The 17,583-nt window shown below is 39.1% G+C and overlaps 1 protein-coding gene across 9 annotated transcripts in view; it reads left to right on the forward strand.

Annotated features, from left to right (window-relative positions):
• CFAP20DC (CFAP20 domain containing) overlaps positions 1-16,850 on the forward strand; it is a 401,527-nt gene extending 384,677 nt beyond the window's left edge. For all 9 annotated transcript variants that reach the window (XM_066351161.1, XM_066351160.1, XM_066351167.1 and 6 more), the window contains one exon: positions 16,307-16,850. In XM_066351161.1, the coding sequence (XP_066207258.1) occupies positions 16,307-16,419 (113 nt within the window). In that variant the 3' untranslated portion in view covers positions 16,420-16,850. The remainder of the gene's footprint in view (positions 1-16,306) is intronic.
• The last annotated feature ends 733 nt before the right edge of the window (positions 16,851-17,583 follow it).

Raw genomic sequence — 17,583 nt, forward strand, 5'->3', positions numbered from 1 at the left:
GGGTCCCCAAACTTTTTACACAAGGGGCCAGTTCACTGTCACTCAGACGGTTGGAGGGCCACCACATACAGTGCTCCTCTCACTGACCACCAATGAAAGAGGTGCCCCTTCTGGAAGTGCGGCGGGGGGCCGGATAAATGGCCTCAGGGGCCACATGCGGCCCGCGGGCCGTAGTTTGGGGATGCCTGCAAAGGTACTATCACTATCCTTACTGTGCAGAGGAAGGACTGGGTCTCAGAGTAGCGACTTGTACCAGTGTCCCATAGCTGGGCAGTGGCAGAGCTGGGATTTGGACCAGGTCGGTCTGACTCCATTGTCTAAATGTCATGCTGCCTGTCTCTATGAAGCCTTTTCGTATACTTTAAGCTTTATCAAAGCTCCTGTTTTTATTACTAAAAACATTCTAGCCTGTATTCATGATTTATTTTGTTGTTACTACCCCTAATAGTAGTAATAGTAATAATCACTTACTGAACAACTACTGAGTGTACTGTGCTATGCATATTATCCAGTGTCCAGATGTCTTCCACAAAGCCCTATGAAAAATAGGTATTGTGGCCCTGGCTCAGCGGTAGAGCATCAGCCTGTTGTGTAGAAGTCCCAGTTTCAATTCTCGGTCAGGGCACACAGGAGAAGCGCCCATCTGCTTCTCCACCCTTCCTCCTCGCCTTTCTCTCTGTCTCTCTTTTCCCCTCCCACAGCCAAGGCTCCATTGGAGCAAAGTTGGCCTGGGTGCTGAGGATGGGTGGCCCCATGGCCTCCACCTCAGGCGCTAGAATGGCTCTGGCCACAATGGAGCAATGCCCCAGAGGGGCAGAGCATTGGCCCCTAGTGGGCATGCCGGTGGATCCTGGTCAGGCATATGAGGGAGTCTGTCTGACTGCCTCCCCACTTCTAACTTTGGAAAAATAAAAAAGAAAAGAAAAAGAAAGAGAAAGAGAAAAAGAAAAATGGGCATTGTTATTCGCATTTGGTAAATGAGCAAACAAGGGTCCAGTAGGGTGAAATAACCTGTCACCGGCCTAAGGTTTTTTAGGTAGGATTCCAGGCCCCCAGGTCTGTTGGATTCTACAACCCAGGGTACTCTGTGGTCTCTGCAGATGCCACTCCCTGTGTAGCTCCATGTTAGTCTGTAGTAGCTGCTTTGTTTTGTGTGTGTGTCACTCCACAACTAGCCTGCTCAGTCACACAGCAGGCATACAGCAGTTACTTATTGATGAACTGATTTTGTCTGCTCTCTGAAGTAGCCTAAATATGAAAGAGATGATGAACTGAATGTCTGAAAGAAAAAGACATGCACACTCTCCTTTGATGTACAGAAGTGACCTAAAGGGGGTCATGTTCAATCTAAAACAGCCACTTGGAAAGCATTCCTAAACTCTCCTACTTAGAGGAAGCAGGTGGAAGCAGGGCCCGGGGGACCATGCGTAGTTAACAATAGAAAATAAAAGAAAGGCAGCCTGCCTTCTCTGTGTTTCTGTTCTTAACAAGGTACTGTGCAGGGTGCTCAGGTCAGATACCACTGTTAATGTGACTGTTAACTAAGTCCTGTCGCACTTCAAGGACTTAGCCACTGCAGTCAAGAGTCTCAGAGAGTCATCAAAGGGGCCGCAGGGATAATTGGATCTAGTCGCATGTACTATGCAGGGTTCAACTACAAAATCTTGCAAAAACGGTTGCCCTAGCTCCTGCTTCTCCTTCCCTAGAGCCCTCGTTCCATTTCCTGGTCAGCTCAAATGTTTAGAAAATTCTTCTTTGTGCTGAAACAAAACCTATCTTCTTGTAACTTTCACCCAGTGATCCTATTCCTTCTCCTAGAACCCCACAGAATCTTCTTAATTTCTCATTAATTTGCCACTCTTTATATACTTGAAGCAGAAGGTTGCTGTCACCTCCATCAAGCTCTCTTTTCTGGATTTAATAAGCCCAGTTCCTTCAGGCTCATCGAGCTATTTGCCTCTCCTCTCCCACGTGGATGTTCTCATTTTCGTCAGTGGTTTTTGAAACATGACAAATCAAATTTCTTTTGTTTGCAAATCTGATCTCTTTAAATGTAGGATACCTTCACAATTTTTACTGTTTTCTGTGCTTAAATTCCTGATAATAGCTCCCAATTGAATGTGTTACACCACCTTCTTAATAAAAGCAACAAGCCAGTATGGTCAAAAGAACACTGAACTGAGAGGCTGGAAACTCAAGTTCATCCCTGATTCTGCTTCTAACTCTCCAGGTGACCCCAGGTGAGCTGTTTAACTTTGCAGACCCTGTTTCCTCATCTGTAAGTTGAATACAATAATTCATGCCTATTTCACAGGGTTAGGAGGGTCAAATGAACTACTGCATGAGAAATTGCCTTCTAAACCAATGAGGGCTTTACCCAGATGTTAGTGGTCAAGGCAGATGTAATGATTCCTTTGCTAAACTCCACATTTTTTTTTAAATAATTTTATTTTTTTAATGGGGCAACATCAATAAATCAGGATACATATATTCAAAGATTACAAGTCCAGGTTATCTTGTCGTTCAATTATGTTGCATACCCACCACCCAAAGTCAGATTGTCCTCTGTCACCTTATATCTAGATTTCTTTCTGCCCCTCCCCCTCACCCTTTCCCTCTCCCTTTCACCCCTCCCCCCATAACCACCACACTCTTATCAATGTCTCTTAGTTTCACTTTTATGTCCCACCTACGTACGGAATAATGCAGTTCCTGTTTTTTTCTGATTTACCTATTTCACATCGTATAATGTTATCAAGATCCCACCATTTTGCTGTAAATGTTCCGATGTCATCATTTCTTATGGCTGAGTAGTATTCCATAGTGTATATGTGCCACATCCTATTTATCCAGTCATCTATTGACGGGCTTTTTGGTTGTTTCCATGTCCTGGCCACTGTGAACAATGCTGCAATGAACATGGGGCTGCATGTGTATTTACATATCAATGTTTCTGAGTTTTGGGGGTATATACCCAGTAGAGGAATTGCTGGGTCATAAGGTAGTTCTATTTTCAGTTTTTTGAGGAACCACCATACTTTCTTCCATAATGGTTTTACTACTTTACAGTCCCACCAATAGTGTATGAGGGTTCCTTTTTCTCCACAGCCTCTCCAACATTTGCTATTACCTGTCTTGTTAATAACAGCTAATCTAACAGGTGTGAGGTGGTATCTCATTGCAGTTTTGATTTGCATTTCTCTAATAACTAAAGAAGATGAGCATCTTTTCATATATCTGTTGGCCATTTGTATTTCTTCCTGGGAGAAGTGTCTGTTCATGTCCTCTTCCCATTTTTTTATTGGATTGTTTGTTTGTTTGTTGTTGAGTTTTATGAGTTCTTTGTATATTTTGGGTATTAGGCCCTTATCTGAGCTGTTGTTTGAAAATATCATTTCCCATTTAGTTGGCTGTCTGTTTATTTTGTTATCAGTTTCTCTTGCTGAGCAAAAACTTCTTAGTCTGATGTAGTACCATTCATTAAGTTTTGCCTTCACTTCTCTTGCCATTGGAGTCAAATTCATAAAATGCTCTTTAAAACCCAGGTCCCTGAGTTGAGTACCTATGTCTTCTTCTATGTACTTAATTGTTTCAGGTCTTATGTTTAGATCTTTAATCCATTTTGAGTTAATTTTAGTACAGGGGGACAAACTGTAGTCCAGTTTCATTCTTTTGCATGTGGCTTTCCAGTTTTCCCAGCACCATTTATTGAAGAGGCTTTCTTTTCTCCATTGTGTGTTGTTGGCCACTTTATCAAAAATTATTTGACTATATATATGTGGCTTTATTTCTGAGTTTTCTATTCTGTTCCATTGGTCTGAGTGTCTATTTTTCTGCCAATACCATGCTGTTTTGATTGTCGTGGCCCTATAATATAGTTTGAAGTCAGGTATTGTAATGCCCCCAGCTTCATTCTTCTTCTTGAGGATTACTTTGGCTATTCGGGGTTTTTTATAGTTCCATATAAATCTGATGATTTTTTGTTCCATTTCTTTAAAAAATGTCATTGGAATTTTGACGGAAATTGCATTAAATTTATATATTGCTTTGGGTAATATGGCATTTTGATTGTATTTATTCTTCATAACCAAGAACAAGGAATATTCTTCCATCTCATTATATCTTTTTCGATTTCCCTTAACAATGGTTTATAGTTTTCATTATATAAGTCCTTTACATTCTTTGTTATGTTTATTCCTAGTTATTTTATTTTTTTGTTGTTGCTGCAATCGTGAAGGGGATTATTCTTTTTAGTTCGTTCTCAAATGTTTCATTGTTGGCATATAGAAAGGCTATTGACTTGTGTATGTTAATTTTGTATCCTGCGACCTTACTGTATTGGCTTATTGTTTCTAGTAGTCTTTTTGTGGATTCTTTGGGGTTTTCGATGTATAGGATCATATCATCTGCAAAAAGTGATACCTTTACTTCTTCTTTTCCGATATGGATGCCTTTTATTTCTTTGTCTTGTCTGATTGCTCTGGCTAGAACCTCTAGTACCACATTAAATAAGAGTGGAGAGAGTGGACAACCTTGTCTTGGTCCTGATTTAAGGGGGAAAGCCTTCAGTTTAGTGCCATTTAATATGATGTTAGCTGATGGTTTATCATATATGGCCTTTATCATGTTGAGATATTTTCCTTCTATACCCATTTTGTTGAGAGTCTTAAACATAAAATTGTGTTGTATTTTATCAAAAGCCTTTTCTGCGTCTCTTGATAAGATCATGTGGTTTTTGTTCTTTGTTTTGTTGATATGGTGTATTACGTTAACCGTTTTACGTATGTTGAACCATCCTTGAGATTCTGGGATGAATCCCACTTGATCATGATGTATTATTTTTTTAATATGTTGTTGTATTCGATTTGCTAGTATTTTGTTTAGTATTTTAGCATGTGTATTCATTAGAGATATTGGTCTGTAGTTTTCTTTTTTTGTGCCATCCTTTCCTGGTTTTGGTACGAGGGTTATGTTGGCCTCAAAAATGTGTTTGGTAGTATTGCTTCTTCTTCAATTTTTTGGAAGACTTTGAGTAGAATAGGAACCAAGTCTTCTTTGAATGTTTGATAAAATTCACTGGTACAGCCGACTGGGTCTGGACTTTTATTATTGGGGAGGTTTTTAATGTTTTTTTCCATTTCTTCTCTACTAATAGGTCTGTTTAGGCTTTCTGCTTCTTCTTCACTCAGTCTAGGAAGGTTGTATTGTTCTAAGAATTTATCCATTTCTTCTAGGTTGTTGAATTTAGTGGCATAAAGTTTTTCATAGTATTCTACAATAATTCTTTGTATATCTACGGTGTCCGTGGTGATTTCTCCTCTTTCATTTTGGATTTTGTTTATATGAGTTCTTTCGCTCTTTTTTCCTTGGTAAGTCTTGCCAAGGGTTTATCAATTTTGTTGATCTTTTCAAAGAACCAGCTCTTTGTTCTATTAATTTTTTCTATAGTTTTACTGTTCTCTATTTCATTTATTTCTACTCTGATTTTATTATCGCCTTTTTTTTTTATTTTATTTTTTTAATGGGGCGACATCAATAAATCAGGATACATATATTCAAAGATAACAAGTCCAGGTAATCTTGTCTTTGAATTTGTTGCATACCCATCACCCAAAGTCAGATTGTCCTCTGTCACCTTCTATCTAGTTTTCTTTCTGCCCCTCCCCTTTCTCCCTCCCCTTTCCCTCTCCCTTTCCCCCCTCCCCCCGTAACCACCACACTCTTATCAATGTCTTCTAGTTTCACTTTTATGTCCCACCTACGTATGGAATAATACAGTTCCTGGTTTTTCTGATTTACTTATTTCACTTTGTATCATGTTATCAAGATCCCACCATTTTGCTGTAAATGATCCAATGTCATCATTTCTTATGGCTGAGTAGTATTCCATAGTGTATATGTGCCACATCTTCTTTATCCAGTCATCTATTGATGGGCTTTTTGGTTGTTTCCATGTCCTGGCCACTGTGAACAATGCTGCAATGAACATGGGGCTGCATGTGTCTTTACGTATCAATGTTTCTGAGTTTTGGGGGTATATACCCAGTAGAGGGATTGCTGGGTCATAAGGTAGTTCTATTTTCAGTTTTTTGAGGAACCACCATACTTTCTTCCATAATGGTTTTACTACTTTACATTCCCACCAACAGTGTATGAGGGTTCCTTTTTCTCCACAGCCTCTCCAACATCTGCTATTACCTGTCTTGCTAATGACAGCTAATCGAACAGGTGTGAGGTGGTATCTCATTGCCGTTTTTTGTTTTTTTTTTTTTTTTTTTTCATTTTTCTGAAGCTGGAAACAGGGAGAGACAGTCAGACAGACTCCCGCATGCGCCCGACCGGGATCCACCCGGCACGCCCACCAGGGGCGGTGCTCTGCCCCCCAGGGGGCGATGCTCTGCCCATCCTGGGCGTCGCCATATTGCGACCAGAGCCACTCTAGCGCCTGAGGCAGAGGCCACAGAGCCAACCCCAGCGCCCGGGCCATCTTTGCTCCAATGGAGCCTTGGCTGCGGGAGGGGAAGAGAGAGACAGAGAGGAAAGCGCGGCTGAGGGGTGGAGAAGCAAATGGGCGCTTCTCCTATGTGCCCTGGCCGGGAATCGAACCTGGGTCCTCCGCACGCTAGGCCGATGCTCTACCGCTGAGTCAACCGGCCAGGGCTCATTGCCGTTTTGATTTGCATTTCTCTAATAACTAAAGAAGGTGAGCATCTTTTCATATATCTGTTGGCCATTTCTACTTCCTCCTGGGAGAAGTGTCTGTTCATGTCCTCTTCCCATTTTTTTTTTAATAATTTTATTTTTTTAATGGGGTGACATCAATAAATCAGGATACATATATTCAAAGATAACAAATCCAGGTTATCTTGTCGTTCAATTATGTTGCATACCCACCACCCAAAGTCAGATTGTCCTCTTTCACCTTCTATCTTGTTTTCTTTGTGCCCCTCCCCATCCCCTTTCCCACTCCCATTCCACCCTACCCCCCCCTGTAACCACCACACTCTTATCAATGTCTCTTAGTTTCACTATTATGTCCCACCTACGTATGATATAATACAGTTCCTGGTTTTTTCTAATTTACTTATTTCGCTTCGTATCATGTTATCAAGATCCCACCATTTTGCTGTAAATGTTCCGATGTCATCATTTCTTATGGCTGAGTAGTATTCCATAGTGTATATGTGCCACATCTTCTTAATCCAGTCATCTATTGATGGGCTTTTTGGTTGTTTCCATGTCCTGGCCACTGTGAACAATGCTGCAATAAACATGGGGCTGCATGTGTCTTTACGTATCAGTGTTTCTGAGTTTTTGGAATATATACCCAGTAGAGGGATTCCTGGGTCATAAGGTAGTTCTATTTTCAGTTTTTTGAGGAACCACCATACTTTCTTCCATAATGGTTGAACTACTTTACATTCCCACCAACAGTGTATGAGGGTTCCTTTTTCTCCACAGCCTCTCCAACATCTGCTATTACCTGTCTTGCTAATGACAGCTAATCGAACAGGTGTGAGGTGGTATCTCATTGCCGTTTTGATTTGCATTTCTCTAATAACTAAAGAAGGTGAGCATCTTTTCATATATCTGTTGGCCATTTGTATTTCTTCCTGGGAGAAGTGTCTATTCATATCCTCTTCCCATTTTTTTATTGGATTGTTTGTTTGTTTGTTGTTGAGTTTTATGAGTTCTTTGTATATTTTGGGTATTAGGCCCTTATCTGAGCTGTTGTTTGAAAATATCATTTCCCATTTAGTTGGCTTTCTGTTTATTTTGTTATCAGTTTCTCTTGCTGAGCAAAAACTTCTTAGTCTGATGTAGTCCCATTCATTAATTTTTGCCTTCACTTCTCTTGCCTGTGGAGTCAAATTCATAAAATGCTCTTTAAAACCCAGGTCCATGAGTTGAGTACCTATGTCTTCTTCTATGTACTTAATTGTTTCAGGTCTTATGTTTAGATCTTTGATCCATTTTGAGTTAATTTTTGTACAGGGGGAGAGACTGTAGTCCAGATTCATTCTTTTGCATGTGGCTTTCCAGTTTTCCCAGCACCATTTATTGAAGAGGCTTTCTTTTCTCCATTGTATGTTCTTGGCCCCTTTATCAAAAATTATTTGACTATATATATGTGGTTTTATTTCTGGACTTTCTATTCTGTTCCATTGATCTGAGTGTCTATTTTTCTGCTAATACCATGCTGTTTTGATTGTCGTGGCCCTATAATATAGTTTGAAGTCAGGTATTATAATGCCCCCAGCTTCATTCTTCTTCTTTAGGATTGCTTTGGCTATTCAGGGGTTTTTATAGTTCCATATAAATCTGGTGTAATTTTTGCTCTATTTCTTTAAAAACTGTCATTGGAATTTTGATGGGAATTGCATTAAATTTGTATATTGCTTTGGGCAATATGGCCATCTTGATTATATTTATTCTTCCTAACCAAGAACAAGGAATATTCTTCCATCTCATTATATCTTTTTTGATTTCTCTTAACAATGGTTTATAGTTTTCATTATATAAGTCCTTTACATTCTTTGTTATGTTTATTCCTAAGTATTTTATTTTTTTTGTTGCAATTGTGAAGGAGATTATTCTTTTTAGTTCGTTCTCAGTTATTTCATTGTTGGCATATAGAAAGGCTATTGACTTGTGTATGTTAATTTTGTATACTGCGACCTTACTGTATTGGCTTATTGTTTCTAGTAGTCTTTTTGTGGATTCTTCGGGGTTTTCGATGTATAGGATCATATCATCTGCAAAAAGTGATACCTTTACTTCTTCTTTTCCGATATGGATGCCTTTTATTTCTTTGTCTTGTCTGATTGCTCTGGCTAGAACCTCTAGTACCACATTAAATAAGAGTGGAGAGAGTGGACAACCTTGTCTTGTTCCTGATTTAAGGGGGAAAGCCTTCAGTTTAGTGCCGTTTAATATGATGTTAGCTGATGGTTTATCATATATGGCCTTTATCATGTTGAGATATTTTCCTTCTATACCCATTTTGTTGAGAGTCTTAAACATAAAATTGTGTTGTATTTTATCAAAAGCCTTTTCTGCGTCTCTTGATAAGATCATGTGGTTTTTGTTCTTTGTTTTGTTGATATGGTGTATTACGTTAACCGTTTTACGTATGTTGAACCATCCTTGAGATTCTGGGATGAATCCCACTTGATCATGATGTATTATTTTTTTAATATGTTGTTGTATTCGATTTGCTAGTATTTTGTTTAGTATTTTAGCATGTGTATTCATTAGAGATATTGGTCTGTAGTTTTCTTTTTTGGTGCCATCCTTTCCTGGTTTTGGTATGAGGGTAATGTTGGCCTCATAAAATGTGTTTGGAAGTATTGCTTCTTCTTCAATTTTTTGGATGACTTTGAGGAGAATAGGAACCAAGTCTTCTTTGAATGTTTGATAAAATTTGCTGGTATATCCGTCTGGGCCTGGACTTTTATTATTGGGAAGGTTTTTAATGGTTTTTTCTATTTCTTCTCTACTAATAGGTCTGTTTAGGTTTTCTGCTTCTTCTTGACTCAGTCTAGGAAGGTTGTATTGTTCTGGGAATTTATCCATTTCTTCTACATTGTTGAATTTAGTAGCATATAGTTTTTCATAGAATTCTACAATAATTCTTTGTATATCTATGGTGTCCGTGGTGATTTCTCCTCTCTCATTTTGGATTTTGTTTATATGAGTTCTTTCTCTTTTTTCCTTGGTAAGTCTTGCCAAGGGTTTGTCAATTTTGTTGATCTTTTCAAAGAACCAGCTCTTTGTTCTATTAATTTTTTCTATACTTTTACTGTTCTCTATTTCATTTATTTCTGCTCTGATTTTTATTTTCTCCTTTCTTCGGCTTGTTTTGGTTGTCTTTGTTCTTCTTTTTCTAGTTCCTTAAGGTGGGAAGTTAAGTGGTTCACTTGGGCTCTCTCTTGTTTGTTCATATATGCCTGAAGTGATATAAATTTCCCTCTTATCACTGCTTTTGCTGCATCCCATAGATTCTGATATGTCGTATTGTCATTTTCATTTGTCTGTATATATCTTTTGATCTCTGCGCTTATTTCTTCTTTGACCCATTCATTTTTTAAAAGTATGTTGTTTAGTTTCCACATTTTTGTGTGATTTTTTTTCCTCTTTTTTGCAGTTGAATTCTCGTTTCAAGGCTTTATGATCAGAAAATATGCTTGGTACAATTTCGATTTTTCTGAATTTGCTGATATTGTTTTTGTGGCCCAACATATGGTCAATTCTTGAGAATGATCCATGTACATTGGAGAAAAATGTATACTCAGTCACTTTGGGATGAAATGTCCTGTAGATGTCTATCATATCCAGGTGCTCTAGTGTTTTGTTTAAGGCCACTATATCTTTGTTGATTCTCTCTTTGGATGACCGATCTAGAGCTGTCAGCAGTGTATTGAGGTCTCCAAGTATGATTGTATTTTTGTCAGTTTTTTTTTAAGGTCAATAAGTAGCTGTCTTATATATTTTGGTGGTCCTAGGTTTGGTGCATATATATTAAGAATTGTTATGTCTTCTTGATTCAGTGTCCCCTTGGCCATTATGAAATGGCCATTTTTGTCTCTGAGTACTTTTGTTTTCTTGTAATCAGCATTATCAGATATGAGTATTGCTATGTCTGCTTTTTTTTGGATGTTATTTGCTTGGAGTATTGTTTTCCAGCCTTTCACTTTGAATTTGTTTTTATCCTTGTTACTTAGATGAGTTTCCTGTAGGCAGCATACGGTTGGATTTTTTTTTTAATCCGTTCTGCTACTCTGTGCCTTTTTATTGGTGAGTTTAATCCGTTTACATTTAGTGTAATTATTGACATTTGTGAGTTCCCTATTGCCATTTTATATATTGCTTTCTGTTAGTTTTGTGTCTTGTTTGATCCTTCCTTTCGTTTTTCTATCTTTTGTTTTTATTTGGTGGTATTCCATACATCTTTCCTCTGTTGCTATCTTTTTTATCTCATGTGCTTCTGTGGTTGTTTTTTCAATGGTGGTTACCTTTAAGTAACGAAAAGGGTTCCTACCCTGTTCATTGTAGCGCACTATTTTGTGAGTACTTTTGCACTCCACCGTCCTTTGATACTGTTAATCTCTATCCTCTCCCCCCTTTCTTTTTGTTGTTGTTAAAGTTTAAATTTGGTTTTATTGTGTTCTTCTTGGAGCTTTTACTTGTGGCTTTGTTTTTTTTTGTTCTTTGTATCTGATTGGAGAACCCCCTTTAGTAATTCCTGGAGTGGGTGTTTTCTGATGATAAATTCCCTCATCTTTTCTGTATCTGTAAATGTTTTTATTTCTTCTTCATATTTGAAGGATATCTTTGATGGGTATAGTATTCGTGGCTGAAAGTTCCTCTCTTTCAGAACTTTAAATATTGGGGTCCACTCTCTTCTAGCTTGTAGAGTTTCTGCTGAGAAATCTGATGATAATCTAATGGGCCTTCCTTTATATGTTTTATTCTTCTTTTCCCTGGCTGCCTTGAGAATTTTTTCTTTGCCATTGGTTTCTGCCAATTTCATTATGATGTGCCTTGGAGTAGGTTTGTTGGGGTTAAGAAAACTCGAAGTTCTGTTTGCTTCATGAATTTGAGGCTTTAGTTCTTTCCACAGGCTTGGGAAGTTCTCATCTATTATTTGTTTGAGTATGTTCTCCATTCCATTTTCTCTCTCTTCTCCCTCTGATATACCTATTATTCTTATGTTATTCTTTTTGATGGAGTCAGATAATTCCTGTAGGGCTATCTCATTTTTTTTTAATTTTTGAGTCTCTTTCTTCTTCTCTCTGTTGTGCCTCAAGTTGCTTGTCTTCTATTTCACTAATCCTCTCTTCTATATGGCCTGTTCTATTAGCTAAGCTTGTTACCTCGTTTTTCAGCTTGTGTATTCAGTTTTTCATCTCTGTTTGATTTGGTTTTATAGTTTCAATTTCCTTGGAAATATATTCTTTGTTTTCATTGAGTTGTTTTCTGAGCTCCCTAAATTGCCTTTCTGTGTTATCTTGTATATCTCTGAGTATTTTTAGGATTTCTATTTGAAATTCTCTGTCGTTTAACTCCAAGGTTTCCAATATATTAAATTTTTTCTCCATAGATTTTTCCTCATCTATCTGTGTTACCTCTCTTTCTTTTGTATCCATGATATTCGATTTTCTCTTCCTTAATGGCATCTGAGGGTGGTTTTGTTGATAGTATTAATGAGATTTAATAAAGAATAAAAATTTAAAAAAATAAAAATAAAAAATCAAAGAATTTTTTTTAAAAAAATAATTAAATAAAGAAAAATAAAATAAAATAAAATACATTTTTAAAAAAGGAAATTATTCCCCCCCTTCTTTTTTCTTCTCCTCTCCTCTCCCCTCTTTCTTGAGAAAATCTTGTGGTGAACTGTGAGTTATATTGTACTAAACATTACAAACAATGCCTGTACTGGAGGGCCTCAATTGGGGAGAAGTAATAAAGAGGCAAAAAAAAATGTGGGGTTATGGACCCACAAAAAGCAAATAAGGAAAAAATTTGGGTCGAGAATAAAATGATTTGCTTTTAGGTGTTGGTTGACTAAGAGTTATGATGAGAGGAATAAGAGGGAAACAGGAAAATGGGGGGACAAATTAAAAAATTACTATTGTATTTAGTGGAACAAGAACTAGATAAAATGGAGAGCCAGGGATGGGAGCACTGCTAGTGAGTTAAAAAGGTGAAGTAAAAATCCCCCAAAATCCACAAACATAAGTTTGAGTCCCAAATAAGATAATTTGTTTGTTATTGAGGTTTGAATGAGAGGAGACGTAAAGCAGAAAGGAAGAAACTAATATAGAGGGAGAAAAGTAAGAGAGAGAGAGAGAGAGAGAGAGAGAGAGAGAGAAAAGAGGGTACCACTAAAAGAAGAAAAAAGAAAAAAGAGGAGAGAGAGAGAGAGTTAAGAATTTTGGAGTGCAACCCTCATAGAGAGAAAGGAAGAGGAAAGAAAAGATAATGGGAGATGTAACACTTATGGGTAGTGTAGTTCAAGGAGAGGAGAGAGTAAGACCGGCAGAGAGTTAATCGACCAAATTGGAGGTGGAAAAATAGAAAAAAAAATCAAGAATGAAGATAGGAGAAAGAAACAAAAAAATATAATAAAATGGGATAGGTTATAAAGTCTGTGGATTATTCTTGATTTTGAGAGGTTATGTTCTTGCTTTTTCTTTTCTCTCCCTCTTCCTGGTCGGTGACTCTGTACCCCAGGTTCTTCCTCTTTGGCACGCTCAGGTAGAGGTTTGCAGTTGATAAGTCTCTATGGCGATGTCATGTATTGTGCTTCAGTCTCGGTGGCAGTCGAGGCTCATTAGCATTTATAGGCTGCGACAGTGAGAAAGTTCGTGTTCCTGGAGCCTCTCTTCTAGTCTTTCCTTCCTCAATTAGTAGCCTGATAATCCAGCTATGGTGTTGCTGCTGCCTCTGCCTGGATAGTAAGAGGCTCAAAGAGCTGGCCACTCCCCACTCTATTCCCACTCAGCACAGGGCTCTGGGTAAGGCTCAGTCAGTCAGAGTTGCTAGCATAATCAGACGGGGCTTCCGCCCACTCAAAGACCTCTGGCTCTGCCACTCTGGTAACACAGGTGGGCACCCACTCCTGGGGCGCTTGGAGGAAACTCTTGCTCACTATCTGTGTGCACAGACCAGGATATCAGACCAGAAGTCTCACCCTCTGAGTGAAACCCCCTCCCGCACGGAAAAGTTGCAGCATTGGAATTGGCTCTCACTCCCTCCCCATGCGTGGCTCCTTCAGGGCGCTTGGGCGGCTCAAGATTCCGCTTTTGGCCCACACAAAGGCCCCTGACTCTGCCCCTCTGTGGGATAACACGGGCTCCCACTCCTGAGGTGCTGGGAGGAATCTCTTGCCCTCTCTCCATGCGCGCCGAGCAGGAGATCAGGGAAAATGGTTGCCCCACTTGTCTTTCTTTGTCTGGGTTTGGCGCGAGTCTTAGCTTGTATTGCCCGGGTTGCTACAGGAACAGTTTTTCCTTGGCTTGGATCTCCGTGCTACAGCCTGGTTCGGCCATTTGTGCCGCGGCCTGGATCTATTCACCCCCTTTACCCACCTCAGTTTCTATATTCTCAGTTCCTAGTGAAAGCTGCCCTGTTAAGGTTAGTGAGGAAAGCGGAGCATTTCTTACTCCCTATTTCCTTCGGGGTTTGGTTATATATTTAGCCAATTTTTTGCTCGACCATAAATTGTATTGTGGTGTATTGTGAAACATCTGGAGGCTCCAAGGATAGGTTTTTCTGTTTCTGGTTGAAGATCTTGTTGAGTTTTGGGGGAGATTTATTGGTATCGCTTCTTACCGCGCCATTATGCTGACATCATCCCTAAACTCCACATTTTAAAAACTACTAAAACTACATGCACAAGAGAGTCTCCTCATTTTAGGTTTTGCCTGGGTAACTGCACAGTCCTCAAGAACAGGGCCTGTTTTTTATATCATCACGTCCCCAACACCTAGCTCAGTGCCTGGTGCAGGGAAGAATCACGTTAAATGTCTTAGATAGTTGGCAGAGGGATAGGCAGAGGGATGGCTAGGGTACAGTCTCACACCCACTTCACCATTTTGGCTCCACTTCCTTGGACTCAATTCCATTTTGTCACTGTCCTGACAATGTCTGTGCACCAGCTTGTTCAAATTTGGGGGGCAGGGAGGGTAAGATGAAGACCCACCATTACCACCACTTTCCCTTACTCTGGGCAGATCATGGACTTTGTTTCACAGTCATTTATTCATCCTTTCAAAAATATTATGTGCCAGCCCTCTCCTATGCCTACCACTTTCCAAACTGACCCTGTGAACTCATGACCCAAGAGTGTGGTTTCTTTGGTCCTTAGAGGCCTGTGGTAAGGAAGGCAGAGCGTGTTGTCTTATCTCTCCCTCCCACGTGAGTCTGCTCAGATGTCTCCAGCTCAGAGATGCTTTGCTCTCCCAGCCTCTTAATTCCTAGTACATGGGTTTTCAGAAGTACTCAGAAGCACTCGCTGATGATGGCGCCAAATACCTAAGTACTTAACACAGCATTTGGTACACGTAAGGTGCAGCGGAAAATCTAGTAAAAGTTTTTACATTTCATGCTATTTGTTGGAAACCAACCAAACCTTGCTGATAACTTAAGCAGTAGGAGCTATCTTCTTCTAAAACATCTAAATGGTCATCACAACAGCAACAACAACAAAAGAAACACCTCAATCCATGTTCATATTCCTGGAAAAATCAACAGACCTTTTCCTACCACTGATAAAATTACAGATCTCCTGCCATTGTGCTGTCCATATGTATTCTATGCTTTATGTATCTAATTTTATTAAACATTTTTTAAATTTTTATTGAATTTATTGGTATAACACTGGTTAATAAAAATTATGTAGGTTTCACCTGACTAGACAGTGGCACAGTGGATACAGCGTCGGATTGCGATGCAGAGGACCCAGGTTTGAAGCCCCAAGGTCACCAGCTTGAGAGTGGGGTCTCTGGCTTGAGTGTGGGATCATAGACATGACCCCATGTTTACTGGCATGAGCCCAAGGCTACTGGCTTGAGAAAGGGGTCACTGGCTCAGCTGGAGACCCCCCCCCCAGTCAAGGCACATATGAGAAAGTAATCAATGAATAACTAAGGTGCCACAACAAAGAATTGATGCTTCTCATCTCTCTCCCTTCCAGCCTATCTGTCCCTGTCTCTCTCCCTCCCTCCCTCCCTCCCTCCCTCCCTCCCTCTCTCGCTCACTAAAAAAAAAAATTATGTAGGTTTCAAGTATACAATTCTAGAATACATCATCTGTATATTGTATTGTATGTTCTAATCATTTCATTTAAATTTATGTTTATTTGGTGGTCTCTTTAGGATATAGGAATGGGAATTGAGTTCTTTATTATGTCATCCCATTCACATTGTTTTGCATTTGTACAACTCTGGCCCATGAAGACGTCCAAAACTGATCTTTAAGCTTTGAATCCAGCTGAAGTCTTCCTAACCCTAATTAACATAACTCTTGGACCTTTGGTCCCCTCCCTTTACCCTCCGGCGAGCTCTTCACCTCAGTTTCCTTATCCTTTATACTGAAGCAGACTCTGTTGTCTCTTCTCTCCTACTCTGCATAGTCTCATCACATCTGCAGCACTCCTCCACTCCATCATCGGCATTCTGCCCACATAAAGAACATCTCCTGGAAGAGATGGTCATTCCTGTTTCATTGCCCTTCTGATGTTGCAGTTTAGAATTTCAGGCCAGGCCAGTAGCTAACCTGTATATGGTTCCCCTTCTCACAGGTGAGGAAGACCTGAGTGTGGAAGAGGACGAGGAAGTGCTGACTCTTCTGTATGACCCTTGTCTGAACTGTTACTTTGATCCTCAGACTGGGAAATACTACGAGTTGGTGTGATCCCGCCCCTAGTGGAGCAGGACAGCAGTCTGATCTGCTGACACCACAACGTGTGTGTTGGGCAGGCCTGCAGAATCAAAAGTAATTGAGAAAAGTGAATTTCTTTTGTAAATAATATTCATTGTTAATAATACCTACATTCTTTTTATAGATGTGTATGATGTTTGGGAACTGTGAAGGAATTAATATACAGAACAAGATTTTAGGACTCTGAATTGGTTCTTATTTTTTGGTTCTCATCCTATATATAATTTCATTTTATATAATTTTATGTAAACAAATTAAAGAGTTATTAAATCAAAATTATTGCAGTGTTAATCTGTAAATGATGGCTTGGTATACAGAAAATGTATTCTCATGTAAAAGATATCTGGGTATCTTTTATTTTATTACCTATTTGTGTTAAAAATAAAGTATGATGGTCAGAAGAATACCTTTTAAACAGCTTCTTTTTATTTACCCCACTTTCTTTATCAGAATATTCCTAAGTGACAGTTATCTTCTCTTAGACTCTTAGAAAAGGAAACACTGTGAACTGTCAGACTTTATGATCACAGTTTTTGGCACTGGCCTCACAGTTTCCATTTCATTGTAGTTCATCCAGAGTTTGCCTAAGATCACATTGTTAACCACTTAAGTTGCTTAGCACTGTACTTTGCTATTTTTTTTTACCTATTATCTCTAAATTTTAATATGTGATCCAAACATAGCTCCAAGGATCCAGATTTAATGAGAAATCATCCACTGAACACCCAGACAGCTCACTACTTCTGGGACTCGGGTCTACAGAAATCCAGGAGGCTTCCTTTGATTCTCAAGGTTATGTCACTGTCCCTCTTCTTGCTGCATCACAAGGAGGAACTCTGTGCTTCCTGAATCTGAGTAGATGGCCTTGAATAGTGTGCCAAGTATATTGATTCAGATCTCAAGGAAGTACTTATTATATTAGCTGGCATATTTTCTTATTTAAAAAAAGATTTTTTAATAAAGAAGAGTACCATTGGAAATGAAAAATTATTGGTGTACAGTTGGGTTTAACCATAGTACTATAATTTGATTTAATGTTTGATAGAGGATACAAGAGCTCCTTTTTTCAGGAGTAAGTTTGGGCTCCTATTCAAAGGAACATATATTATTTAGAACCATGTTTGTATATGATAAGCT

Source organism: Saccopteryx leptura, chromosome 10 (genome assembly GCF_036850995.1).
Source record: "Saccopteryx leptura isolate mSacLep1 chromosome 10, mSacLep1_pri_phased_curated, whole genome shotgun sequence".
Lineage (NCBI taxonomy): Eukaryota > Metazoa > Chordata > Mammalia > Chiroptera > Emballonuridae > Saccopteryx > Saccopteryx leptura.